A 27788-nucleotide genomic window follows, 5' to 3' on the forward strand; every position below is an offset into this window, starting at 1 on the left:
CATTAGAGTGAATGTTAGATACTTAGTATTAATAATTTCTGCGCTTAATTCTGCACAATGAATTAATGAAGTGATGGAAGAAGCCCTCAAACTTTCCAGTGTAGAAATACTCCTACAAGTTACCATCCTGCATTCAAAATATTACTGAAGGAAAAGCACATACGCAGTCAGATGGAATAGTCCAACGTAGTGGGGACTGAATGGGGGCCCTGAGACAGTCATTATGGATTGAGCATTGTGATGCCATTTTAGCACATGGGTTAAAAGAAAATCCTAACAAAATGGAAAATAACACTTTCTTAACCATAAGTTATGAGATGTTTAATGGGGCCCTTGGTAGCTTGGGGCCCAAAGAGATTGTCAACCTTTGCCCAATTGTAAGTCCGCCTCTGGTTGTGTCTGTTAACGGGCAGAACGACTGCTCAGCCGCTCAGTGCAGCCTAGCTCTGGAGGAGAGTGTCGGGTGCAGAGGCAGGCCCTCTGAAGGAATAAACAACCAGAGTTATGTTGCATTCTGCGCTGATCCAGCAGAGTTCACACATGCCTTTTTAAAGTTTGCGATTAAAAAGTGAATTTATCTCATACTCCCGTTTATCACCCCGACCGAAGCAACGATCCCTCCATTGTTGGGCGTTCACGTTCCGTGATTTTGACTGCCGACTTGAGCTGAAGGGGAAATGTACTTGATTTCACATAAAACACAACATTAGAGAGAGGAGAGGGGTCAAGAAGAGAGGGAAACCGGAGTCTCTGGTGTGTGCTGAGTTCAATGACAGCTGACCTGCACTCAACCACACAAATTTACCAGGCACAAATGTTGGCAGATAAGAGAAATGTTTCATTTTTATCCAGGTGACATTTAGTCTCACCTGCCGACTTTCTTACTGACTGTCATCCAAACGAAGCACTGTTACTTTCAGTGAGCTGTCGATTTCTTTGGGCATTGTTGGAAACATTTGGGATCATGTGACAACTACACAACGCAAAAAAATATAGAAGAAAGGTCCAGTCGTTTTTAGACATTTAAACACATAATTCTTACATATTACATCTTTAAGGACCAAAGATAAGTGCTCATTATGCATACTGGCCTATTTCAGAATGATATACAGTATATTATATTAATGGATTTGAATTATTGATCACTGAGCATCGCTAATGTTGCAGCTGGCTGAGCACATTTTAACTACCTCAAGCACTGCAGGGAAGCTTTGTCCAGAATAATGCATCATATTTTAGAAGTTGGTTATATTTTTTATGAATAATTTGAATTCGTAAAGAATCAAGTAACTAAAGCTTTCAGATAAATGTAGTGGAGTAAAATGGACGATAGTTCCCCAAACTAACATGTGGAAAGTGGAAAGACTCAAGTAAAGTACAAGTACCCCAAAAGAGTTTTTCAGGACAGTTCTTGAGTAAATGTACTCCGTTTCACTGCACCAATGACTAGAAGAGAACACAATAGACGTATAAACTATAAGAGTTTACTGAATAGTACAGTTGTTTAGTTCACAGTAACAATCCACTTGGAACAAACCATCATGGTGGGTTTGCAAAATAAAGTACAGGCAGTAGTGTTTTCCCTTCTGTCTTTTTCAAAATAAAAGCCCTCTTTCAGGAAATATCAAGATTCACAAGCAACATCTGATGTTTACGCTAGTTTAAAAGATTGTGTGATAGACCTGAAGTGGCAAATCACTTAAACAAATGGTGTAGTGCAGCAAACATCAAAACGCCGTATGAACGTAGCCTACTGATTGTCATGTCTGGAATGTGTACGACAGTGTTACATCTAAGGCAGTAGAAATGTTTACTCCACAGATAACTAGTCCACAGTTGTTCCTCTAAAAGAAAGACAGACACTACAGTAGCTGCACCAGAATATAATCTAAACGGCTCCACAGGCGGGGCGGCCCGCAGAGGCGATGTGAGAGATCACACATCTGATCTCCATTATAATAACTGACCTTCTCCGTTTACGGGAAAAAGGCACCGACCATGACCGGGAAATGGCTTTACAACATGTCTGTGTACAGTTTGTGTGTCCTTGTGTGATTCAAGTGTTTAAATATTACAATTTCTAAACATTTTTAAAAACAAATTTGGCATCTCAAACGTATCCTGACACCTGCGCGCCCAATATAGTGGCACCAAAATCTTAACAAACATCTCACATCATTGTAACTTCTATTGCCTCTGTTATATTAAAGAAAAGGTCTTTTATACGTATGGAAAGGTAAGTATTACCTTTATGACTTTAGAAATGGCTACATTAAGTAAGTAAGGGCATTTTAAATACGCAAATTACATCAGAACCAAACGTTTAAGTTGACTGGCCATAGCACCAAACAAAAGCACATTGGTTTGTATAAAGGGACCAAAGCAACAATTCAAATCATATTCATTTTGCTTACTGTACAGGCAGCGTTATAATGTGGCATGTGCAGCAGCATTTAATAAACTCCTTGTGGTTTAACCTATGATGTTAATGTCACTGCTACATTTTCAACCATAGTGATAAATTGACTCAATTAAAAAAAACTAAACGTTGATAAAAGCAAAATATCAAAACACCTTACATTCAGGTACTGTAGATTACACTACAACAAGCTTTTTGCATAAAAATGTGTGACCGAGGTCCTGTACAGTATCTCAAAATATAAAAGCTTCTTTTCACATTTCACAACAAGTGGATGCAGGCAGGCCATGCAAGGGATTGCTTGTTATCTACATAAAAAATATCGAGTCAGATCATGCTTCAAAGTCCCTCGGCCCTCTTTATCATCAAGTATCATAATCTCTCCCCAGCCGGCGCTGTTGAAGCCGGTGGCACTTGGAGAATACAAAAATATTCAAAGTGGCAGGATTCCCTTTGCTCTTTACAGGAGGAAATATACTTAAAGGCTGGAGGAGGTTGCATCCTGTGGCCACTTTTATTCTCCCTGACAGTCAAGAATGGATGCTGGCCCCCCCTCCCCCCCCTCTTCAACTGGGGCTTCAGTGGACCCCGGTCTGTGTTGAGTCTAGGGATTCAGAATGACACTGGTGCCGTCCTCTTTTTCTCTGCGCTGGAAAGTGGCGTGAGTCTGCTCCAGATCCTCTATCACCGACAACAGCCGAGCTGCAACGCTCTGACCTGACTTCATTAGCTGAACGTTGGACTCTGCACCATCTATGGAAAAGACAGTGTGCAATGCTATCAACCCAAAATATATCGTCATGATGATAGCATAGGGACTCAAACAGCAGTAAGAATACAGTTTAGACGCTGGAGCCATACCTGGGAGAATGTCAGAGTTGTCTTTATTGCTGGATGTCTGATCACCGTCGGGTACCTCCAGGTGTTTTTTCCTGCGGTATCAGTCAGAAACATTCATTATAAGATCACCTTAAAGTAGGAATAAACTCGCATGCTTCCACCTCTGCCCAACAAATCCACCTGAGGAGCATCAAATGTCTTAACTAGCCTGTAAGAGAAAATAGAAGGGATGATTTGCAGGAGGAGGCTGACACGTGAGACATCAGAGGGGGAAGATGTTTCAACATTAATCACGAGGTCATTAATCATATGATCACAAACTATTCTCTAGAAGCTGCAAAGTCTTTGCAAGGAGGGACTGACATTTGTTTTTGGTGTCAGGAAGCAGAAGCCGCTGCAGAGCTCCTGTGTTGCAACATAGACCTCTAGTGTCCAGTAAATTGAACTGCATCCAAACTGAGGCTGTTTACAGACTGTTTTTCCCGGACTGACCTGAGTTTGTCTCTGCCCTGGAGAAGCTGCTTGTATATGGTCTGCGTCTCTACGTCAGGATCCAGTGGGTCACTCCAGTCGCCCAGAGTCACAGCTGAGTGGGTTCTACTGCAGCCTGTAACTGAGAACCAAGCCTTTAATTGAACCATAGCCCTGTAAATCGGCACACAACAGTAGACACACATGTAATCTGTATGTACTGTCTAGAGCTTGAATTCAGCTCTGTATGCTACTGCTGTAATATGTTTTGTCAAAGGTCATAACAAAAGAAGTTGAAAAAAAAAAAAGAAAAGGGAAAATGTAAAATGCAAATGACAAGAAAAGATCAGGATGAAGATTTTATCCTGTGGGTAATGGGGGCGGGACTTGATAAGCTTTGGCTTCTCCCGCTTTTCCCTTTCGGCCATGTGTATTGTATTATTTGAACAATGATGAAATGTGATGTTTATGAATTGACATGCCCGAAATAAACAACATAAATAAATAAAATAAATAAATAAACCATGGTGCTCTACACACAGGAAAAATCAACATATCTCTCAACTCCATATTAGGGAACATGTCATATAAATGTGGCTGACAAAATGAGTCTGTTGCTCAAGAAAGACAGCGAGTAGATGTAATTGGTCAGAGAAAATCACATTATGTTTCTCAGAGCTCATTCTCCACTGAAGCAACAGAAACATGGCAGCTACAAATTGAGGGGTTTATTCATTAAATATGAATCGCCAGGAGCTCCTTCGCTGTTTGAAGCCGGGTACAAGTTAGTGGACGAGGAGGAAAGTGAGAAGTGTTGTGGTCTCGATGAAACCCTGCATGCTGATGGACAACACTGCTCATGTCTGGCTTCATTTCCGATGATATGATGCATCTGGTGTGTGCGCTTTAACATATTTAACATTTAACATATAAGTGTGACTCTGCTACATTTTTCAAACATTTACAATAAAAACAGTTCAATTGCGACATCCTCAGCCTCAGCCCTCCTTCGTGCGGCATCAGAAGTAATGAAAGCAGGATTACCAGCACGGTCCGCCTGCAGGCAGCAGGTCCACTTGCCACTGCGATGAGCCCCCGGGTGGAAAGAGGGCAGCATGCGCTCATTGCAGATGCTGGCTTTCCTGATCGCAGACAGCCACTGGTTCAACTCATTCACATTCTGTTCGGGCATTAAAAAACACCTGTTACCACATACTGTAACCAAAAAAGTAACCAGACCAAACCATTGTTATTTCTTTATGCCTGAAGTTAACGTTCCTTTCTTAAACTCATGTATCAGTGAAATAACAAACAATTCAAATCTTTTAGTTTTTCCAAAAGAAAGCGGCTGTCATCAGTATTTTATTGGATCTTAACTCGGTACAGGCTGATATTCGCCTTGTTGACTGCTTTTGGACTATCTGCGAATTAGATGAAATTCACTGATGGCAGTGGATGAAGTTTATCTAATGTGCCATATAAATTTTGCGCTGGCACAACCATGAGGTACTGGCTCGTGACATCCCTGTCGTCAGTCTATCGAGGCTATCTAAGTTCTGAAAAATTCTTAATGAGTAGATAGTTGTATAGCAAGCTCAAAAGGCTTATGAAACTGTTAAGTTTAGAAAAAATAGATTATTCTTTATGTGAAAGAAGGTTATATAAAAAGGTTTTAATTTAAGGCCAAGTGCACACGTACATGAGTATTTTGTAAACAGGGTTTCAGCAACAATTCAAAGATAATCTCCATCTATACTGATACACCTGAAGACACATGTCACATTGAGATTAAGTCAGTGACTCACATACACTAGGCATGTGCATGCCAGTGTAAACAAGAGAAAGATTGTATACTCTGTCTGGTCGCTTTAGTGACAGAAAATACTGTGAATGATTTTTACATTTGGTAAGTTTTTCCTTACTTGCTTACTTTAACGTTTAGTTCCATTGAATATGTTAAAGGGAGGGATGGGTAACAAACTGTAAAACTCTTATATACTCTCTCTCTCTCTCAAATACTCAGTACCTAAAGAGTTAACCTCATCATTTTAAGTATGCAGCATGCTTGTTGTGCCAAGGTCTTAGGTCGTGTCCGTCTGGAGACATGCAGGAAAAACACTGAGTTACACCCAGAGACGGGGCTCACTACATGTGCATGCGATGTGATCTTTAGTTTAAACAGATTTCATATATTTTCTAATGAATTTTTTTTTAACAATACCCAGTACTAGTTACAGGTACCAGCTGTTACCAAGGCAACAGGTAATTTTTTCCTGAAAATAGGACAAAAATGATGAGGCAGCGAAATCGTGACTGCTCTTCCAAGAATCCTCCTGGATAATGCTATTCTAATTCAAACATCGTCAGCAGCCGTTTTTGTCTTTCTTTTCCGTCACTGTGTTTCAATGCCTGTTCATGTCTCTCTAAATATGGATAAAATAACATCTATTTCGTCAACGTACTAACTCAAACACTCCATTATATAGTAACACACACTCCGAGTCAACATTTGCAGACGATTACAATGATGAGACCAAATCAGGAAACAAACATGGGTGGTCTGCATCATAGTTTCCAAACATCTGTATTTCTGCCCATCCAGATGTTCACACTGAAAACAGAGTTTCTGAATATCTATACAGTCTGTTTTCAGTGACCTGAAAGTGCTGTTTATGTAAGTACGAAAGGTCTAAACACACAGAATAAGCTTTGAGAAATATCTGTGTAAGCGTGGACAAGGTCTCAGTGAGTCCTCGCTTAATTCTAATCTAAAAACTTAACTGTCGACAAAATAATGGAATTTAGGGAATAATGATTTTGGTCACTGGCTGGTGTCAGTACCCATGCACCTTGCACTGGATGTACATGGTGTGCAGCTGCCCGTCGTTGTCCTGGGTGATGACCTGCATTACATTCTGCTGCTGAAAGGCATTTTCATCCACCCTCTCCACGGCACACACACACTGAATGGGGATCGAGGAGCGCACCTGCAACAATTCAGCCACAAAACCACAACACCAATTACCACGAGTAAGGCACAGGCTGCTAATGATGGATCGTGCTTCTGCCTGAGGCAGTTTAGACTGAGGTTTAAGTGAAGTAAAAGAGACATCTGATCACAGAGCAAATTAGTGGAGCAGCGTCTAATACTGAGATATTCTGCACACATTAGGAGAGCGGGGACAGAGTAAGACGAGGAGGAAGTGAAGATGAGATCAGCATGACAGCAAAGGCCACTTTAAAGTGTAAATCAGCCACTTCCAATGGGAGCTCGCCTCACTGAGACTGGAGTGCTCCAACATTGAGGAAAGGGGCCAGGACATTGTCTGCGATCTGATTTGCAATGTTAGCATGAATATCCACAGCCTTCAATTACCCACCGCCTTTATTCCAGTCACACAAAGACGAGACCGGCTCAAAGAGAGAGCTTTTTACTTGGGTGGAGAGAGCCTGCTCCGCTCTCAGTCTCCCTCTCTCTCTCTCTCTCTCTCTCTCTCTCTCTCTCAATCTCTGGCTGGTGAATGAGAGGAGATCATTATCACAGGGTTGGGCACCACATGCTAATAACGCTAATGATGTTCTCACACGGAGACCAACACAACAATAATGAAGCGAGCTGGGGACGACTAAAATGTTTCCTCTTGTGATGAGCCAAGTTGATAAATGTCCTTCAGAGGTAATACACAGAGGCTGATTCATCATCAGAGGCCGTATCAGCTTCTAATAATAATGGATGAGTCACCTTCACATGGGTCTTAGTTTTCACATCTATTTTTCTATTTATGACAGAGACAATAAGTACGTGTTTCCCTGGTAGAAATTCCTTTTTTGAAAACTAATATCCAGACGTCAAAATAGAAGAGAAGAGATGAGATTTAAAATAACATCACCCAAAAATAAAAATTCAGTCATTAGCTTTTAACCCACATGCGGATAGAAAGTTGGGTGAAGTTTTGTAGTCTACAAAACATTTCTGGACAAAAACAGCATTGCAAAATTATGGAATTATGGAAGAATAAGTTCCATAAAATGTCTCCATATAGCTCATAATGTATAATTTAAGTCTCTCCAGATCCAAAATTGATTTGAAAAGATGGCATTTACACCCTTGATGCACAGTTGATTGAAAACACGTTTAGCTTAGCAGCTACAGTGAAGATTTCAGGTTAGAAAGGGTGTAAATAACATATTTTTTTTAAATCAGCTTGGGATATCTGAGCTTCAGACTTGGATGATGCCAGTCGAGCTGTGTGGAGCCATTTTATGTTTTGTTTGGGTTTTTTTTGGTTGTTTTAAAACAAATACCGAGCTACTTCAGTTGTTAAAGAGAATGCTGCAATGCTGTTTAATAATGAAGCTTCGGAAATGTTTTTTGGACTACGGTGAGAAACTACACTGCACATGAAATGTTCCTTTTTTTTCCTATTTACCATTTGTCTTCTAAACACCTAAAATTTTAACATATCTTAGCTGTTTTCACAAAAGCAGTTTTTTCAAAGACTGCATTTGTTTGCCATTTGTTGACAGTACTCTCTGATTCACGGATTGTTACAAAAATGGATCCAAAATTCCCTCTGCAAATATTTCTGACCTAACCTAGCTTTATCCAATTTTCTCATCTTGAACTTCAGCCCAAATTCATGCTATATCAAAAAGATAGCGTCTTATTTGCATATATAAACATTTCAGAAAAAGTATTACAGAAAATAATTGTCTTGATACATGGTCTGTGGTCACCTGCAGTGTCTCCCCTTAGAAACACTAACAAGCCGCATCTTGACACAGTGGCTGGATTACAAAGCACTGTCCTATTACTTTAATACCAACCTGCCAGTCAGGTGTTTTGGCGTAGGACAGCGTCTCGCTCGTCAACCAGAAGTAGCGTTTCTTGAAGGCAAAGCGGGAGAGCAGCTGGGGTCCCTCTGCCTTGTGTTTGTGGAGGAACCCCTCTTTAACGGTGACTGAGGGCATGAAGACAGCCCTCTGTGGCACCTCCGACACTGCAGGAGGAAGTCACGAGAGTTTCAACACTTAGTAATGGCATGTTCATCCACATAAACACAAGGTGGTGCTGTTGACAATAACCAGTTTTTTTTTGTTAAACTAAACAACAACAAAAGTTTGGTTACATGTACATTTTTACAGTTTAATGTAAAGCGTCACTTTTATTACATACATTTATTGGGAAGCTCGTTGAGTCAATATAAATCATGTAAATAAATGTAATAATTTGGTCTAATTAAAGTAAAATAAAACAGATGTGAAAATGTACTTATTTGTTTATGCATTTTTTACATGTAAAGTTAAGAGGAACTTCTAAATTATTCAAGTATTATACATAAAAATAAGACATTTCAATCGTGTCATTCTGTCTGCCGTAAATCAGTTTCCTAGTTATTTAATTCATACATATCAAGTCAACATGACAGATACAATTAGCATTAAATGATACTGTACAGTGACCTCATGTAGTCGAATTAGATTGAAATTTACATGTAATTAAAAAACTTAATGTCGATAATTGTTTTTGTGAGTGCACAGCGCAAGTCTTCATGTTCAGCACGGTGTCATTGAAGGCACCTCAGCCTCCTCCATCACCACATGACAGACGGCTTCAAAGAGGCATAACAAGCATCCTCTCCTGTCCAACAAATCCACCCGAAGAGCATTAAATGTCATAGTGGCCTTTAAGAGAAAAGAGTGGGTGTGATGTGCAGAAGGAGGCAGAAACATGATACATCAGAGGGGGAAGATGTTTCACAACAAACGGCCTCGCTGACAGATGACAGCAAGAAGGCAGCCAAGACACGTTTCGCAAGCAGTGTGGCGTGTAGCTGCGCCTTCAGCTTCTCACTTCAGCTCCCCGCCAGCTCGCTGACCGTGTCATCTCTTTTCTACTTTTCCGGCTAGTTATGAATATTTCACCACTGAGCTATGGTGTTGTTTCACTTAATCCTGACAAAGCTGATATGCTAACAGCTGGCCTGTGGCTGATTAACAGCATGACCTCCTCTCCTTTTCATTACAAGTTCAGTGATATGCTCAGTGGTGGAAGTAGTGTGAAAATACTCCACTACAGGTAAATGTCACGTATTAATTATTCATTCAGCCTTTTTATTATTATAGAGTGATGGAATTTAACAAAGTACTCTCAGGAAGTATTTTACAGAGTACAGTTTTTAGGTATTTTTACTTTACTTAAGTATTTCCACTTTCTGCTACTTTTTTACTTCCACTCCACTACATGGTGGAGGGAAACATTGTACTTTTTACTGCACTTCGATTATCTGATAACTTCAGTCACTAGTTAGTTTGCAGATCACATGCTGCATCAGAGCCACAGTGCTGATTTTTGAAATAAATAAAATCTTTTATTTTATGGGCTATGAGATTACAAAAAACACTGATTCAAAATGCTGAATATCAGACCTGTTAATCGTCCAGACCGCTAGTCAGTCGACCTAAAGTGTACTCTATCTACATTTATATAAACATACTGCATGTATTATTACTTTTGCTTTTAATACTTTTAATACATTTAATATCAGATAGGACTTCCAGACATTTGAATAACATAAGACACGCGCTATTGAGTCTTTTTTTCTGGTTGTCTGTTTTGTTTTGTTTTAAAGTCTCTAACAGGTCGAATTCAGTTGTTCAGAAGAATGCTATAATGCTGTTTTGCCATGAAGCTCCAGAAATGCTTTGTGGACAACAAAACTTTCCATCGGCATGGGGGTGAGAAAATCATGACTGAATTTCATTTTTGGGTGAACTGCTCCATTAAGAAGCAGGAGAAATTCTCATTACATAAAGGAACACTTTGTCCTTCGGTATATGCCAGACATTCAAAATAAACACATTTGGAGAAACTTGTTTTTTCTAAACCTGAAGGGTTTAAAACAGTGTGTTCTGAAGAGTAACTAGTAACTGAAGATGTCAAACAAATGCAGGAGCGAAAAGCAAAATATTTGTCTCTGGGATGTCATGAGGTAGAGGTCTCAAGCAGTATAAGCTGGAAATATTCAAGTCTTGAATTAATACTTGGTGTTGTGTACAGTACTTCAGTAAATGTGGTTAGTTACATTCCACCTCTGGTTGTGTTCACTGTGTTCAGTCTTACCGACGTCGTGATCTATGTCGATCAACTTATCCAGGAAGTCTTTGACGGAGGCCACACTGCGGAGGATGATGGGATGAAGAGGCGCCATCCACTGCTCCTTCCCGTGACCCAGTTGAAGGCCCAGGTTCCCGACACTCTGTAAAGCCTGGCGACCGCGAAGACACAAAATCCACTCAACACTCACATCTCCAGCACATCAGACCTGCACTTACTGACAGAACTCAGTGTGAGTGACTGCATATCTCAAAGTCAGAGATCAAAAGGGTCCCTGAGGCCAAGCATGCTGTGAGGCCCTTTGTCCGGCCCACGCCCAGGGAGGAAGTCCCTCCCTACACACCTCTCTGAAGCTGGGCTTTGAACCGGAGTCTGGTCGCAGCCACACAGAGGTAAAAATAGCATGTTCCCTTCTCTGTAGAGGACCCATGGCAACAGCACTTCAGTACCATGGACAGCAAATGCAAAGCCACACGTGGAAGAGCAGCGAGGTTTTACTGATCGTCTAACATGTGACATGTAAACCCCTGCTTTCGTTCATATAGACTCAAGTCTGGTCAATTTACATTGAAAAGCGCCATTATAACCTATTAGACACCTTTCTTCAGTCACAAGGAAATGTTTTGTCTGTGCTATCTTTTGTAATTTGATCCATTGGAAATAGGATATTTGAGCAGAGCATGATGTGAGGAGGCATTGTACTAAGTTTTATAGTAAACAATGACTCTTTAAAACCGCAGCATTCCTGGCAAAGTTGGTGAAGCAAGCCAAGTCATGCTGTGCATGATCTTGAGTTGTCACGATTGTCTTCTTCTAATTCCAGCCTCCCGGATGCTAACAACGCGTTATGTTTACCGTTGAACAATTACAGTTCACTGAGATGAAACTTTAATTTCATTCAAACGCATGTTGTAACGCATCAGCCACCAGGGGTCTCCTAATCAAAACAATAAAAAAAAAAGTAGGGTAGCTTTGGAGGAGGTTCTTCATTGTTAAACAACCACCATTATTGATGAAAATCTGCCTGACTTTTGACAGACAGAAATCATGTTCACAGACGAGGCAATGTATTCAAGTTTTAAGGGCTGTCCACACAAAGAACGATTACTATAACAATAGCCTTAAATATGCCATTTTAAAAGTTGTTGTAACTCAAGTGGATGGCTGAGTGATCCGCTCTTTGACAATCGCCAGGACCACTTGACTCAAACAAAGTATGATTAAAGTTTGCTGTTAAAGACGACTACTCTTGTAACATAGTGTTGGATTTTTCTAACTACTCTCATCCCTGAAGAATTTTGTTGACACATTTCTCTCTTTTTTTTTTTTTGTTTCTCTGTGCTGTGAAAAATAGGTCATCAATATCTTTTTTTCGTTATCTGCCGAGTCTAGACACAGCCGGGGTGTGCAGCACACGCTTGGCGCTTTTATAGAACGCTATCATCCATCAATGTGGATGCTCACGTTGTTATCGTTAAAGTTTAAAGTTATAGTCAATGCTCTTGGGGTGGGCAGCCCCGTATTCTGTCACAGTTGGTAACATTTGCCTCTCTCCTTCCTCACTCTCTGACATAGCATCTTATGTTTCTCCATTATTAATAGGGAAAGGCGACCACATTAAACACACCATTACCGAGAGTAAACATGTCTATTTCTTTTTGGTCTGAACACTGTTGGAAACACTTGGGATAATAATACATTACTCAACGAAATACATAACAAAGGTTTAGTCATTTTGAGACATTTCAATGCAGAAATGTTATATTCTTAATTAGATATTGCAAACTAACTAGCGTTGTGTAACTACATAGCAAGGAGAAAAAGCTAAAATTGGCTCAGTGGTATTTGTGCTGGTATTGGCCATCATTGCAAAACCGCAAAAGCATAGTCGCATTGTAAAAACATCACATGCTGTAACCCTGCTTCATATCTATTTTATTTACACCTGCAAATCAAAATTCCTTGCAGTTGGCAGACAGCATGTAGCCTCATACTGAGTGCATCCACCTCCTTACTGTTTGTCTTTGCTGCACTGTGATGTCTGGCCATGAATAAATTATTCACAGCAGTGTCTACGTGTATGTCTGTGTTGTTTACCGTACCTTGGCCAGTAGCAGCAGAGTTCTGCTCGTACGCGTATCAGCGTGCTGATCCCTCAGCTGGAACAGTTTCGGTGTGAGGATAGCAGGAGCAAAAAAACGCAGGAAAAAGAACCCACTGATGGCCAGATACTTCACATCCTGTACAAATGGGAGCCAATTTGACAAGAGAGATAATGAGCCTCAATGTGTTCTCTCAGGTAAACAGCCGTAGCTGAATATGTAACATGTAATGTTAATGTAGAACGATTGAATGTCAAATTCACAAGCCCTACAGATACATTATATTAGACTGATGGTGCTTAAAGCTGTTTTTCCTCCGTGCATTTTCCTCCAGACTGACCTCATTCTCAGGTTCAGCAAATTGCTCCTCTACTCTCTTGTGTAGCTGCTTGAAGGCCACTCTCATGACAGGAGGACACTGATCGACGGAGCCCACGATTGATTCAATGATGCTGGTCAAGTAGCTCTGCAGCATCTCCACACTACTGTCCCGCACCTCTTGCTCTGACACGGCACCCTTAAATGAAATCCGTCTTCGGAGAGAAAGAAAGACATTGTAAATGACTGAGTCCCTCAGCCTATTTACACCTTGTATTAATATGCTGTCTGGATCCAGACACATTATCTGATCTCGCCTTTGTGTTTAACCTCGTATTTTTAATGTGTTGTCATTATCCTCGCTGAGATCAGATCATTGTCCTCCTGAGCAAAACCTGCTCCTGAATAAATGAGGTTGCAGCAAATCAGCCCCAGACTCCATTAAAAAAAATCACAGAATGTTGTGAGTTGTTTGGTTAGTAAGAGGAAGCTATAAACATTATGAGACACTGTTTACAAAAAAAATCAATTATTTGTCACTTCTAGTAAATTCAGCAAATGTAAAAGGTACGTAAAGTTTCTCCTTTATTTGTATAAAACCCAAAGGAACACTGAAGATATGTTGGGAGAGAACATTGGACTGGGAAACAGACAGAAGCACAGACAAAACTAACAAAGAATGAGGATAAAACACTGACTCAAACAGACTAGGGAGGGAAGACTAATAAGGGACAGGTTAAACTAAAAAACAAAGAGAGGAAGTATAAATCAAAACAAGACACAGGAGGATAAAAAAAAAAACGCATTTTTATATTTGCCTTCTTATATTACATTCTACATTAACTAAAAACATATATCTGTCTAAGGGTAATGTTATGTTAAGATGCAGGACTCCTGTACAGACTGCATTTACACCTATATGTGAACACAATGCAAGACAATTAGTTCCAGACGTGGTCGGTAAGATCTGATAAAGATACATTTACACCTTGCCTTAAAATGCAATTTTCCTTATTTCTGGATAACGTTTTCTGATCGTATTTCAATACTTCGTGTAAATGAGATCCCTGTGTCAGCACCTATTGAGGACACAAAGTCTCTCAAATAAGACGAAGGTGCAGAATCTATGTAGATATTTGACTGAATCATTTAAAAAACACACTCAATTAAGCCCGCTAATCAAATTTACAATGTCTCTTTCAATATAACTGGTAAACTCTGTGCTCCTGATTATGTCATTACATGTGCGAGCATGCTATTTAGACGACTGGACTGAAAAAAAAAGAGATACTGACGACAGAATTGTCTGGAGACATATTTACACAGGGAGTGGAGACAACAAATAAGGTGATGGCAGGCAGATGTACTGCAGACGTGGAGCATGTCAGATCCTGGATGATCTCCCTCCATGTCAGAGATAGACATCTCAGGGGGCTCATAGCAGTTGCCAAGCAACAGCCTTACCCCTTTTTCCAATCTCTTTTTTTCATTTTCTCACATTGATGTCTTCCTCTCAAGGGTGAAGCGTTGAGGAAGTCATTTTTCTCCTGTGGCACCTTTTACTATTTGACCATTTTACCACACAGATTGTGAACTGTACACAAAAACCTACAACCAGAAATCCACTCACATCATTTGTGGCTTAAGACAAGCTCCTGCGAAGCAGATCTGGACTGTAATTAGGTCAGGCTACAATAATGGCATTGCGTTTTACCTTGTGCGGTTCAGGTCGATCTTACACGGGTCCAGCTCGATGTACTTCTTCTCATCAAAGATGCGGTTGATGATGGGCTTCAGCACCTCATGCAAATACAGCATGCCAACAGCCTGTCAGGAAAACAATACCATATGTTGAAGACATCTCATTTGCATCTGCGCTAACAAGATTTCATTCTAAATCTGTAAATCTGCATCATAGAAAGCGTAAACAAGGCACAGAATGATACAGCACTGGAGCATAAGACGTGAAGCTAACTCAGTGTATTTGTAATAGAGATGAGGGAGGAGGACAATAGCAAAGACTGACTGAAGGTTAGAGATAATAATAAGTCAAAGTCGTGCTTTTACTCACGGCAGAGACAAAAAAATCAATTGCTTAGAATGGCTGATAAAATAAAAGAGACGCGTCAGCACACCTTCATGAACTGTTCCATGGCCTTGGAGGAAAGGGAGTTGGAGCGAAATAAAGTGTTTGGATCAGCTAGGGGAGCAAAACAGAAGAGAGATTGGTTTATAGAAATACATGAATGAATAACATTAAAAAGGTGACATTTGTAAAATATGGAAGAGATTTCAAGGTAGCTCCAAAAATACATGAGGCAGCATATCACCAAAGTGACCTACACCTGCTGCTCATTGCTAGCTATCATTGACTGCGGCTTTCTACCGTTCCTCTATTCCACTAAGAGCCAAATCAGCAATCTTGCCACTGACATCCTGCAGCTATTATCTGCCATTAACAACTACACAGTATATTAAACTATAACTATAGGGATGCAGTTTAGGATTTAGAGCAATATCAAAATATGAAAATATAAACGAAATTTGTGCGTCTGTTTTCCCTCTTCATGCAACACCTATCACATGTCTGTCTGCTCTTGAGGAGGTTTCTCTAAATCTTTTAAAATGTTCTTCATCTGAATCAGGGAAACGAAGATGGAGGATTTCGCATTACAAAGCCCCTTTTGATGAACTTGATATTTGGCATAAACTTACCCCGTGTCACTTTAATAAGTGCTCTCAGTCAGCTCTCTATACCTAGTTTAAATAATGAGAAATTTGAAAAAAACACACACTTAATTTCCTGTCATCTGTCTACCATTGTCTGTCTGAAAATGGCATTTAATGCCCCAAATAGTCCTAAAAAGACACTGACTTTTACGCTTATCTTTGGGCAGAAACAGAAAAAGGATCCCACCACCCTATTAATAGCTTCCAATGAATGTAATGAAGCTACATTTAAGCTTTCACAGAGAGCCTCATCAGGCACATAATGACACATGGCTTCATTAAATTAATTGAAAGCTCTCAATGCAGTGTGGAGATCCTTTGGCTGTTTCCACCCTCAGTTCAGGCTCTTGGTCTGGTAGACGTGCATGTGTTCTATTCTGTCTGATCTCTCTTTGCTCTGTTCATCAGCCAAGAATTGATTGACATATTCCAAACCCAAGGCTCAATTTTGCAAGTAATGCCGCTGTGGGTCTGAAAATAATTTGATGATGTAAGATCATGGGAGTTGTTCTATCTATCTGAAGTAACTCAGGCAGAAATGTTTACGGACAAGGTAATGTATTAAAGTTTTAATAGCATTATGTGTTGTCTTGTACGCCACCATCATTTCCCCTCTCTGCAACATATCATATGATGTTTCCCTGGATGTTATAGCAACAGGCGAACCAATGAAACACACTGTTACCTCTGAAAATGTGAAAAATTGTTGTGAACACGCAGGATAATGTAAGTATCCAACTCAATAAACAGATGTAGTCATTTTTAGACATTTAAAGGCAGAAACGTTCGATATGATATGTTTGTATCCTTCAAGGTGGCAGTACTGAAATATCCATGGTGACGGGCGTTGGTTGCCAGGTAAAATTTTTGGATTCAAAGATGCAGACATATGGGGGAAGGCTGGGTTTTTCATTGCAGCCCAGTGGGTGTACAGTACATTTCCCTTTTCTTTACCCCTGAGCCTAACTTTAATGTCTGGCTGCCCACAGCATCTATTCCTGATCAAGCAGTTAGCGTTTGGATCATGTGGAGTTGCTATGGAGACTTGGGCGCTATGCTTATTATCTCAAACTACGCTAACAGAACCCAGAGACCACCGGAGCCAAACTCTGTGTGTGAATTAGCAATGGGGACATGGTGCGGAGGCAAAAACATGACTAATACAGACCACAGAGAAGCCATGAAAGGACTGTCGGGTGAGTAAATAATTGGCATTGAGCTAGTAAATATAGTGCTGGTAGACTTAAGCTGCCCACACACAGACCATGAACGTGGTGTTCAGGGACCTTCATGTCAGCTCAGAGTTAAACAGAAGCAGCCTCAGAAGGTCTCTGGAGAGCGCAGCAATAACAAACACATGTCCCAAACTCTGACTAATACGAACATGACTAATAGAGATAAACTTAGGTCTTGTGCACACTGAGTATTATGTAATCACAGTTGTTACATGTTTGTAAGCTAATGTATGTAGGCGTTAAATTAAAATAATGCCTCTTTATCCGACAGGAGCACATGAGTCAGCTCTCTGAAGTACAAGTTAGAGTACACAGAATTCGGACTCTTTATCCAACATTATACTCAGCCGAGGTGTAACAATTCTCCAAATCAATGGTTTGGTTCTGACAGCAATTTATTGTTGTTGTTTTTTTTAAAGATACAAATTACTGGTATGAGAATGAAATGTCTTTAATTAAAATACAAGTATCTCTAATTTAAAAAGAGAAAGACTTTCTATGCAAACAGATGTCACCGTCTTTTTAGCCATTTTGTAGCTTACGTACGGGTTTGATTTTGTTGGGCCACATTTAAAATCAATCTTTATTTTGGGTCATTTAGTTGATCATTCAAGATAGATTAACATTACATATTGACTTGGCTTCACATAAATTTGCTAACAAAAATAAATACACAAATTATAATAAATAAAATACAATTTCTTAAGTCTAGTCTACATATTATGTATTATCACATGTATGTTATTTAGTAGCCCCTGACAGCACCATGTACTGTGCAGTCACTCAACAGAAAGCAGAAAGCTGATTACAGCAGGCCGAAACGAGTCACAACACAGTCCAACAGACCAACAAACCTCATATTGACACGGAAAAGGGGAAGAATGTATTTTTTGCCGGCTTCTGTGGTCAGGAATAACAATAAACAGTTTTTGACACGTTACGGTGAGTCAGGTTAAAAGTGACATTAAAAGAGATTAAGTTATGATGCAGCAGTTTCCGTGGTTGTACGTTTGTATTGTGAATGTGATGTGGCTTTGTCTGGCACTTCTAAAATTCTTTTAGTCTTACTGGTGTGGTTAACCTCCCGGGTGTTAAGATAATCCAGGAATGGCACCACCAGGCCCTGACCCAGGTAGATCTTCACCAGGGTCATGGCTACATCCTGCCGGCTCTCGACCGTGGTCACCTCCTCCAGCATGGTCAGCGCACTGCTGTCCTCCACCTGGTGAGAAGCGGACTGAGGTCAAACCAAGACACGCTGCTGACTTGGACAAAGAGATTTTCTGTCATCTGGAACCCCACAGAATGAATGAACCAGGCTGAGTCGAGATAAGTGCGGATTAAGTCAAGGGAAAGTTTCAGCATTGGTACTAAATAAGAATGGTGATGCTGACCTCTGTGGGGGAAATGACAGACTCCACCAGAAGGTGAATGAGGGGCTGATAGTACACTGATGGCAAGATCCGATCCTCCACCAAGCGCACCTTCAGACGCAGAGCCCCCAACTTCCCACTGGCAACAGAGCAAAACACCACAGAGTGAGAAAAGAGATTCTCTGCACACACTGATCTTATCATGAGGTAAGTCTCCATTTAAAATAAGCTGGAAGAGAAGGAAAAATGCGAATCTGAAAGAAGCCAGAAATTTTATGTGGGAAAGGTGCATTTTTCAACAAACACAACCCCCTAGATTACTTTGTTTTTCTGTTAGTTAGACACTTGATTACCTTTGAATTAGTTTTAAAAATAGGGATGCCACGATTCTTAAAATTCCCAATTTGATCTGACTTTCCATTTTAAGGTCACAATTCGATTCTTTCGTTTGAAACTTTTTTTTCCAGCACAGACAGCTATGCATCAGGATTTGTTTGTGTACGTGACTACGAGGAACTTTCAGTTTTCGTTGATTCTCGTGACCCTTTTCGACAAAAGTAGTACGACACCAGCGCCTACTGGAATAAAGATCTTTGCTAGCGCATGCTGGTGGCGCGTGCATTTGAAGAGGTAATGTATTTACACCTTTTTTTAAATGTGATCGGACCCAAGCACAGGCATTGATAATAACTATATTCAAATTGTGGTCTAGTTTGGTGTTACAGGTCATTTAGAATCATCAGAGGAATCACGAGACTGTTTTATAAACACTAAAAAGTTCCTCGTAATCAACAGATGGTTTTATCCTGATAACTGTGATTTACATTTTTAAATTCCCATTTTAAAATGTCAAACAAACAACAGCTCCCCTTTATCCTGGAAGCTTTTTTCAGGTTAAATTTAGGGAAGTTCAAATACTAATCACCAAAAATTAAATATCTCTGAATACAACAAAAATAACGCCCTTCTTGGATTCACCAGTAAACAACAACAAGATTGAAATTCAGTAAGTTTGTATTCTGAAACCTGTCACAAGTAAACGCTCTTCCCAAAGGATCTCTGAAAAAGAAAATAAACCAAACAGTCTCCTCTGGTAGCAGTCAATTGATCGTCTTTGTGTATACATGATACGTGTCCGGAAGCGATGCTAAAGGCTACTGGTATGATAACTGGTTTTCTTCTTCGGGTGTGCACAAATATGCGGAGGAAGAGAGAATAAATGATTGGGAGAATTGTTGATACTGATTTTGATTTCAAAATTGAGAGATCATTTCCATCAGTTTTCTGTTCAGAATCAGAAGAGAGAGAGTCCTCACATAAAAAAAAACTGTGAAAAAGGTCTGTTCAAACTGCTTTTAAAGCCAACACACTTTCTTTACTTTGGCAAAAGTAGGTCTCTAACCAGCTTCTACTCCCCTAATTAACTGTGAGCCACTTCCTAATAAACCTGTGAGATTCACTTTACTTTGATGCCATCCTCCAAAATAGCATTTTACTCAGCTTCCCTTTGTTCTAAAATTATTGCAAGGAACAGATGCTGTCAGAGACCTGGCTCTACACCTGTGAATGAAAAGCATGAAAGAGAGCATGGAGAGGAACTGATACTTTCCTTGAGCGCATTCTAAAACACTGCGTGAATACTGCTGATCAGTCTTAAAGCAAAATTCTTGACTCAGTTGTACAAACACACAAACTCACCACATTGAACAAACAAGCACACCCATAATCCTCACCCAGCGTCAACCTCATTGTTTCCCAAGGGCAGCAAACGAAACCAGCCCTCTAACAGAGGTGTCTTGTGCAAACAAGCAAAAGGGATTTCCACCTGAGGAAATAAAGAACAAACAAGGATACAGTAACATGAAAGAAAAATAACTCATTAAAGAATTTACAGTGGAGAAATTGCACTGTACCGTCACAATCGAAACATGAAATCTATGAAATATGGATTATTATACTAATTGTGGCATCATCACCTTTCCAAGAAAGTCGTTCTTGCCCACCATGTCCCAGTCCCAGACCTCCACAGTCACATTACCCTCCTCGCTCAGCTCCGCTGGGTCCAGCTCCAGCTCCAGTGTCTCTCCCCAGTGAGGGAAACGGGTCTTCTTGATAATCTAAAACCCAGCAGGTTGGGCTGTTAGGAAGCCCTAAAACAAGATCTCTCTTCACTAAACTAAACTTCACACTAACACTAACACAAAATAAAATGACAGACAATGAGGCTATCATACAACCATCAGTTACAATGGAAGAATGTGTACTTAAAGGAACAGTTCACCTAAAAATGAAAATTCAGTCACAAGATACTCACCCCCATGCAGATGGAAACTCGTGTGAAGTTCTGTAGTCTACATTTTTAGAGGTTCACAACATAACAGTGTTTCAGCAAGTTCTGAATCAACTGAAGCAGATGGGGGCTAAAATTAAAATTAAAACATAAAATGGCTCCATACAGCTCATAATTATAGTCCAAGTTGCCGGAAGCCCCAAGATCCCAAATTGATTTGAAAAGACTATTTAAGATAAATACTAATACTATTATTATTAATATTTACACATCTTTTTAAGCCGAATCTTCATTGTAGCTGTTAAGATAACAACGTTTACCATGAATGGGGCGTACGGACCTGGTTAACGCTGGTATGGGGTCATTTTATGTTCTTCTTATGTTCTACTTCATAAAAAAAGTACTTATCTACTTCAGCTGCTGTTGTGAAGTTGCAGAGATGTTTCGTGGATTACCAAACTTCACCTGACAATTTCAACTGCATGCAGCTGAGTAGATATTGATTGGGCGAACTGTTCCTTTAAGATTCAGCTGAAACCAACACATACTGTCCATTCACGCACATACTGTAGAGCTCACCGAGGTCTCCGCACTGTGGTTGTTGAAAATAACTCTTCCAAATGGATCAGAGGTTCCAGAAATGTCCCTCGGAGCCAAGTCTCTGCGGGTATCACCAGATCAAAAGACATCAGAAGGGATCAATACACTAAAAACCTCAACAAGCTCCTGGTGCCTGTTCTGCAAATTCAATTAATTATTGTGGGGCAGCAGCAAAAAAACAAGACTTTCCACTTGACCTGATCCTTTCAAACTTAATTCACATTCATCAGATGCATGTCTGAATCACACAGTGTCAAACCCTGATTGACATGCTCATTAGTGCCCTGCCTGAGAGGGAGAGACTGTAGCCTGGGACGCACAGATGGGGCAGTGAGTGGTGCGATAGTGGCAGTATGACTCAGAAGGGGACTGTGGATGCCTGTAGGGCGATGGCGATAAGATGTCAGCACAGAAGCAGTGATGGCCCCCGCAAGGATTCGGCTACAGAAACTTAACTTCTGACTTACGACCAATGAATCATTTGAACTACATATACGATAAATGATTTACCCATTGAAACTATATTTGCAAATGCCATCTGGTCAAGAGCGATCTGTAAATGTGCTCATTTCCTTAAGAAATGAAAGAATGTTAAATCTCACAGTTATGTTACCTGGCTTCAATGACTTTACACCGCAGGCTGATCTTCTCTGCATCTTTCAGCAGCTCCAGCCTCAGGTGGATCTCTCCCTGGACTTCGTCATCAGGGTCGACCCTCGTCAGGTTCACCCAGCTGTCTAACCCTGACCACAGCACACAGAGATGTTACTCATTAAAACACTCACGTCTGCATTAAATGTTATAAAAATGATCATACATGGTCGGGATGCAAAATATATTTTTTCAGTTAATTGTTTTTAGTACACTTACAAATTGGTTCATCAACTTATCGTTTCAGTGTAAAATTATTATTATTATCAATTATTAAATTAGAGATATCCTCTGGCAGAAACTTTTAGTCATGTAATCAATTAGTCGTCCGACAGAAAAATAATCTGCAACTTTTCTCATAATCACTTAAAGTTCCACCTCCTCTATTGGGAGGATTTGCATCATTTTGGTCTTATTCGACAAAAAACTGAGAATTTTAAGGATTTGTTGTGTTGACGGGGAAAACAAGCAATTTGGTGACATCACTGCGGGTTTTAGAAAGTTGCAGTGGCCATTTTATGTGTAATGAATTACCTTAATGATCATCTTTACATATTTGGGTAAGTACATATTACGTTGGTATGTACATATTTGAAAATAGCAATTTCTTAGCGAATATCCTGGCAAATACGAGACAAGGTGAAGGCATGCACAGTCAGAGAAAAAAGCCTGCAGTACAGTCCTTGATAGTCTGAACAACATGTAAATTACATTTCAGTCATGCTGAATTCAAAGTGTTCTTTTTCTTCACTTGACAAATAGCAGACACAAGCCGGGATACGATGTCAAGGCCAGACTGTGAGAAGACTCCTGTGAGGGAGTAACTGACTCAGTACCACAATGCAGCAATTAATCAAAGGAGTGAAGGCCACGCCAGGTGGCTCTTAGGAGAGAAACATCAGTGCATGCATCAAACATAGCCTGGTAAACACGTTGGGCGATCTGATAAAATTGCAAGATCATCACGACATACCGTGTTTTAAAAGCTGTGTGTCTGGCCAAGACAGTGCAGAAAGTGCTAGAGTGCATGCTGAGGTAAATACTGAGTAATTTCTTGAATGTTACAGGCTTTGTTAGAGAGCCAGACATTAAATGGTTTGGAGCCATTTAAAGTGCTTTGGTTGTTCTGCCTCCACACAATAGGAAGGTTTATGAAAAAAAACAAAAACCCTTTATGCAGACAAGCTCCAGCAGAGTCATCAGTGTGAGTGCTGATTTCATTACGTTACATTTGGGCCAACAAACTTGTTGGAGCCATTTTTTGACATCATCTACAAGACATCGATGTTTGAGTTAAAATTTTGCAATCACAGTTCAACCTTCTTAAGTTTCACAAGTCAACGTCAACAAGCATCGTGTTATTATCAATCCGGTGAAGTGCAGCCTGACTTCAGATAGATTCTCATCTTCGGTGTCATAGCTGTCAGTAATGTCGCTAAGCCTCAAGAACACCTATAAGGGTGGAATTAAAGCTCACTTCCATAATATCAACAATGCATAGGCATAACGCTGCATTCACGTGCTCCTCCGCTGGTCTCATTTCCCAAGTTCGGAAGTTGTTCTTCCGACTTCAGTGTGTACCTGTGTGTCATGTGGGAATGTGGGAGCAACATGGACGCGAAAACAGAAGTTGATTAGCATTTTGTCACTCAGAGTGTTTAAACAACAAGTTGACTGCAAAGGAAGACCAAAGGAAATGATAGAGCGACTATACAGAATACGAGTTTGGTAAAAGTCTCCATCAACCCAACGTTTACTTTCCTCCACCATGATTCAGACATTCCGAGTTGTTGTTCCAGCTTGAGAGGGAATCTTTCCCACTCCGAAATACATTTTTCCAATCATTCAGACAGCACATGAGCGCACAGTGAATATCACTTACTTGTTGAGTTGGCTTGATTGATGATTTAGGTTTGGGTTGCGGCAATGGGAGTAAGTGAAAAATAAAACTCAGTGTGATGCATGATTCAAAAAACTTCAGTATGTGCATCCAGAATATTCAAAATAACTTTTTTCATATAAAAGAAAAAAGGTTTGCTTGCTTGTGGTCAATAAAAATAAATATTTCCTATGGGCATACTCGTATAACACACATACTTATGTCTGATTATAATTAAAGGAGGATGTACTGTGATTGTGACATTTAAACCCAAACTGCGACGCTTTGTAAACAAAATAAACACAATGTGGCTCCTGGACCAATTAAACGTGTGAGAGAACTCTAACAGACATTCCCAGAGTCTTAAAAAAAACTTCTCCCCTCAATCACTCAGACCTTTGACTCGCTCAGAGGACGCCATGTATGTTTAACCTCTAAGCTTCGGTCATACGCCCAAACGTCTGAGAGGCTGATGCAGATCCGCTCAGTCGTACCTTTAGCTTGAGATCCAATGGCGTCTTTGCTCAGAGTTATCTTCCCAATAACATCATCGTGGCTGTGTGAACAGATAAAAGAAGAGATCATGAGACAGAGGCGTTTGAAAATACGATCAAAGATGTTTGATCTTGTTGGGGTTACATGAGGTGAATCTGAAGACAGGCTGATTAGAGAACTGGTTATCACGAGAAGAGAAGAAAAAAAAAAAATCCTTAATCACTCAGTCTGGGCGACCATCTGCCTGACGATGTTTGTTTGTTCAAAGCCTGGTGTTTTTTCTTCCCAAAACATTTGAAGTGAACACGAGGTTCTGACCCAAATATATCAAATCATAGGCCAAGCTAAGAAAACACTCCTGGCTTAGAGGACTTTAAAACAACTGCCAAGCTCCATCAGTCAAAACTTGGGATTGAATAAGGATGGAATGATTTTGAGAAAACTTTGGATGACAGTTTACCCAATGGTGTCCTCGTCCATGACGTGAAAGGACAGCGAGTGGAACCCCATGGGGAGGTGCAGGGTGTACTCTTCACCCCAGAAAGGATTCAGGTTCTTCCACACAGTGGCGGTCCTGAAAAGAGAAGTTTAACCAGACCTCACATGAATGTATGCAACAACAGAGTCTAGTAGAGTAATGGCACGATTGTACTTGTGAAAGCAGGATAAGCCCTCACTTCCCCACTTTGTAAGCGGGCCTGAGGAAAAAGAAGTAGAAGGCAGAAGTATTGATAATTTAGTGCTTTGTCAATACAACGTGTTGCAGGTTGCCAATTAAAAAGAAAACATGAAAGACTATTCTATTTTGCACGACTTTTTCTTATATTTCCCCTGGTATCAGAGGAGATATGGAGTTATGATAGTAGTATCGTATACTATAAGTTTAAAATTCTGGTACTGTGACAGCCTTAGCCTGAGGGACAACAGATCATGTGCTTTTCAAGTAATATGTAAAAATAAAATATCAACGTTTGGAATCTCTCCAAGGGACAAAATCAAATAGTTTTTTCTGACTTTTATCTTTGCTTTTTTTGTGAACTCCACTTGCTTAGCCCTTGAAAAGATTAAATTAAAACATATTGACAAATCCCCCTTTAGTAGATCTGCTTTCAACATTGTGACTTATGCTGCTTTGCATAAAGGCAGTGCTTCATTTCATGGCATGACGTGATACAGAGGTAAGGAATCACTGCTCTGCATTGAGCTCAACTGTCTTGCTTAAAAACTATTGCAGCCTCTCTATAGGATTCAGTCAGCTTTCTGGATACATCACGTACGGCTCTTAAGGATTCTGTTGAAGCCAAAAAGGTTCTATTGAGGACAAGAACAGCAATACATTTTTATACTGACTGAATGCGTCTGTAAAACAAACAGAACAGAACTGAAAATTGTCGTGTCCTGATAACAGGCACTGACTACCTGGTCAGAGTCTTGTTTATCTAATCCTGATTTGAAACATGTGTCAATTTTAATTTCATCATGACTGATATTCTCTTTTTAAAACATCTAAATTAAAAGAGAAGTGTTTTGTAGAAAGACATGATTGTACTCCTCAAAAGAAGGCACTGAAAAAAAAAATTACGCAGATCATAAAGGTTTAAAAGAATAACCTACAATCCGAACAATTTATGAACCCTGTATTATTGCAATAAAAACCTCTATATCTCCTATTTCTACGAGCGTCCTGTAATCGTTTTCTCCCAACACGATCTACCAGCCACATCATCCATGAGCATCACACTCAAGGAGTCAGTTGGCCACTAACACCACAAGTACACGATAATTAGTGTGAGTGTCTGCAGTGAATCATGGTGCCGTTTTCCCTCGTGATGCCAGATGGAACAATGGCCACTGAATTTAACTCCAACAGCAAACATTTTCTCTTTTTCTGGAGAGAAATCTGGCCCGGCCGTCACACAGCACAACCTGGAAAATCACCTGTACTGTATGCTGTGTTTGAATAATTTGGTGGCTGAACTCATCTGTACTTTTGCACTCAGACACCTCTGAACTCGTGTTCTCCGCTCCCAGCATTCTCCTTGCTTACACCAGGAGCTCCCTGCAATAATTGATGCAGCCTCTCCATGGTTACCTGCGGGTGTTTAAAAGGCCAGACCGGTATCAGGTTCTCTGCGTTGGAGGGGCCACGCCGTGGGCACCAGCACCCTGATCATACACACCCCAGCCCGATTTACATGTGCGGAGTAGCGGGGGCACAGTCACACGCTAAACTAATGCAAATATCTCACCCGGGATGAACATACTCAATAACAGACAGACGACATCTTCTAGCTGTAGCTTGATGTAAAACAAGATGATCTCCGTGCACATATCTTCATTTAGAATCAAGAGAGGACTCACCTGGCCACAACTTCATTGTCGACCTTAACAATGCAGTATGGATCACTGGTTCCGGAGCTTAAGATGACGAGAAAATACAAAGAATGAGAAATACAAGCATAGTCAATTTACCTGCTCATGTGTTTCATTTTACGTCCCCACGTTATGCTCGGGCCAGTTTCAGCAGGTAGACCCGACTCTCTCACCTATAATTCATTCAGCTATTTCACAGGAATGCAGCCTGACCAGGAAAATGGAGGCTGAACTTTTTCTTTCATCCAACTAACCTGATGCATTTAGACAATAATGATTCTGCCTATTCTGAGACTTGAGCACAAAGGCGCGTGTCATTCAGAAATTACTTACACGTCTTTGGCGGGGAGGTTCCTGCCCTCGACAATTCTGAAATACAGAGATGTGTTTCTGGCCATTTTGAATGGAGTGAGCTATTAATCCAGGTCCTCCTATGTTCCCATACGCGCTCTTATAAACAGTGGTCTCCCCTCTGAGTTTTCTTCATTTCATGGCACCTTCAGCGCGTGACGGCGCGCAGCCCACCAGTAGCGCGCGACACAGGCGCGCATGCATCCATCCCAGTCAGTGCGGCAGGTTGAACACTGTGGGACACGATGCGGGGAAGATGTGCCAGCATTTAGTCCGTCTTAAAGCAGCTCTTCTTAAACAGGACAAATGAATGATCAGAAATGTCAATTCTGACATGAACATGATCGAATATATCGCATTTACACCAACACCTGAGATGAACTGTTTTCATATTTGATGTCTTTCACAATCTGGGTGTAACTGCGGCTGTTGCCTTTTTAAATACGATGTCGTACAATAATTAAATTAGTAATTTGTAAATGTGGTCATACCTGGTAAGTGTCTGATCCTCTGGAGCGTCTCTTCTTTGCTATTAGGCGCCATC

General features: G+C 40.4%; 1 protein-coding gene across 4 annotated transcripts; it reads right to left on the reverse strand.

Moving 5' to 3' along the window:
- Positions 1-1468: 1468 nt before the first annotated feature.
- Positions 1469-27787, reverse strand: rasal1 (RAS protein activator like 1). 4 transcript variants are annotated; one of them, XM_030417731.1, is made up of 23 exons: positions 27736-27787; positions 27227-27477; positions 26882-26938; positions 24981-25094; positions 24520-24581; positions 24029-24040; positions 22109-22238; positions 21475-21556; positions 20582-20722; positions 20339-20430; positions 18627-18744; positions 18301-18454; positions 15403-15467; positions 14982-15094; positions 13290-13482; positions 12950-13087; positions 10854-10998; positions 8558-8730; positions 6580-6717; positions 4775-4910; positions 3752-3872; positions 3281-3351; positions 1469-3172 (listed from the first exon to the last, which is right to left on the reverse strand). In XM_030417731.1, exons 2-23 carry the CDS (start codon positions 27289-27291, stop codon positions 3024-3026), a joined length of 2469 nt encoding a protein of 822 aa, XP_030273591.1. In that variant the 5' UTR covers positions 27292-27477; positions 27736-27787; the 3' UTR covers positions 1469-3023. The 4 variants fall into 4 exon arrangements, with proteins under 4 accessions (XP_030273591.1, XP_030273593.1, XP_030273592.1 ...); XM_030417733.1 differs by lacking the exons at positions 27227-27477; positions 27736-27787 and adding an exon at positions 27067-27201; XM_030417732.1 differs by lacking the exons at positions 24029-24040; positions 27736-27787 and having other exon boundaries at positions 27227-27653.
- Between the last annotated feature and the right edge of the window lies 1 nt (position 27788).

Source organism: Sparus aurata, chromosome 5 (assembly GCF_900880675.1).
Source record: "Sparus aurata chromosome 5, fSpaAur1.1, whole genome shotgun sequence".
Lineage (NCBI taxonomy): Eukaryota > Metazoa > Chordata > Actinopteri > Spariformes > Sparidae > Sparus > Sparus aurata.

Bases quoted from the DNA above. Each gene is read 5' to 3' on its own strand.
- rasal1 (XM_030417731.1), bottom strand. From the start codon at position 27,291: ATGGCCAGAAACACATCTCTGTATTTCAGAATTGTCGAGGGCAGGAAC. The intron at 18,745-20,338 runs GTGAGGATTATG...CTCTGTTGCCAG, and splicing joins AACAATGAGGTTGACGCTGG to TGGGAAGTTGGGGGCTCTGC. The intron at 3,173-3,280 runs GTATGGCTCCAG...TCTTTTCCATAG, and splicing joins CAACTCTGACATTCTCCCAG to ATGGTGCAGAGTCCAACGTT.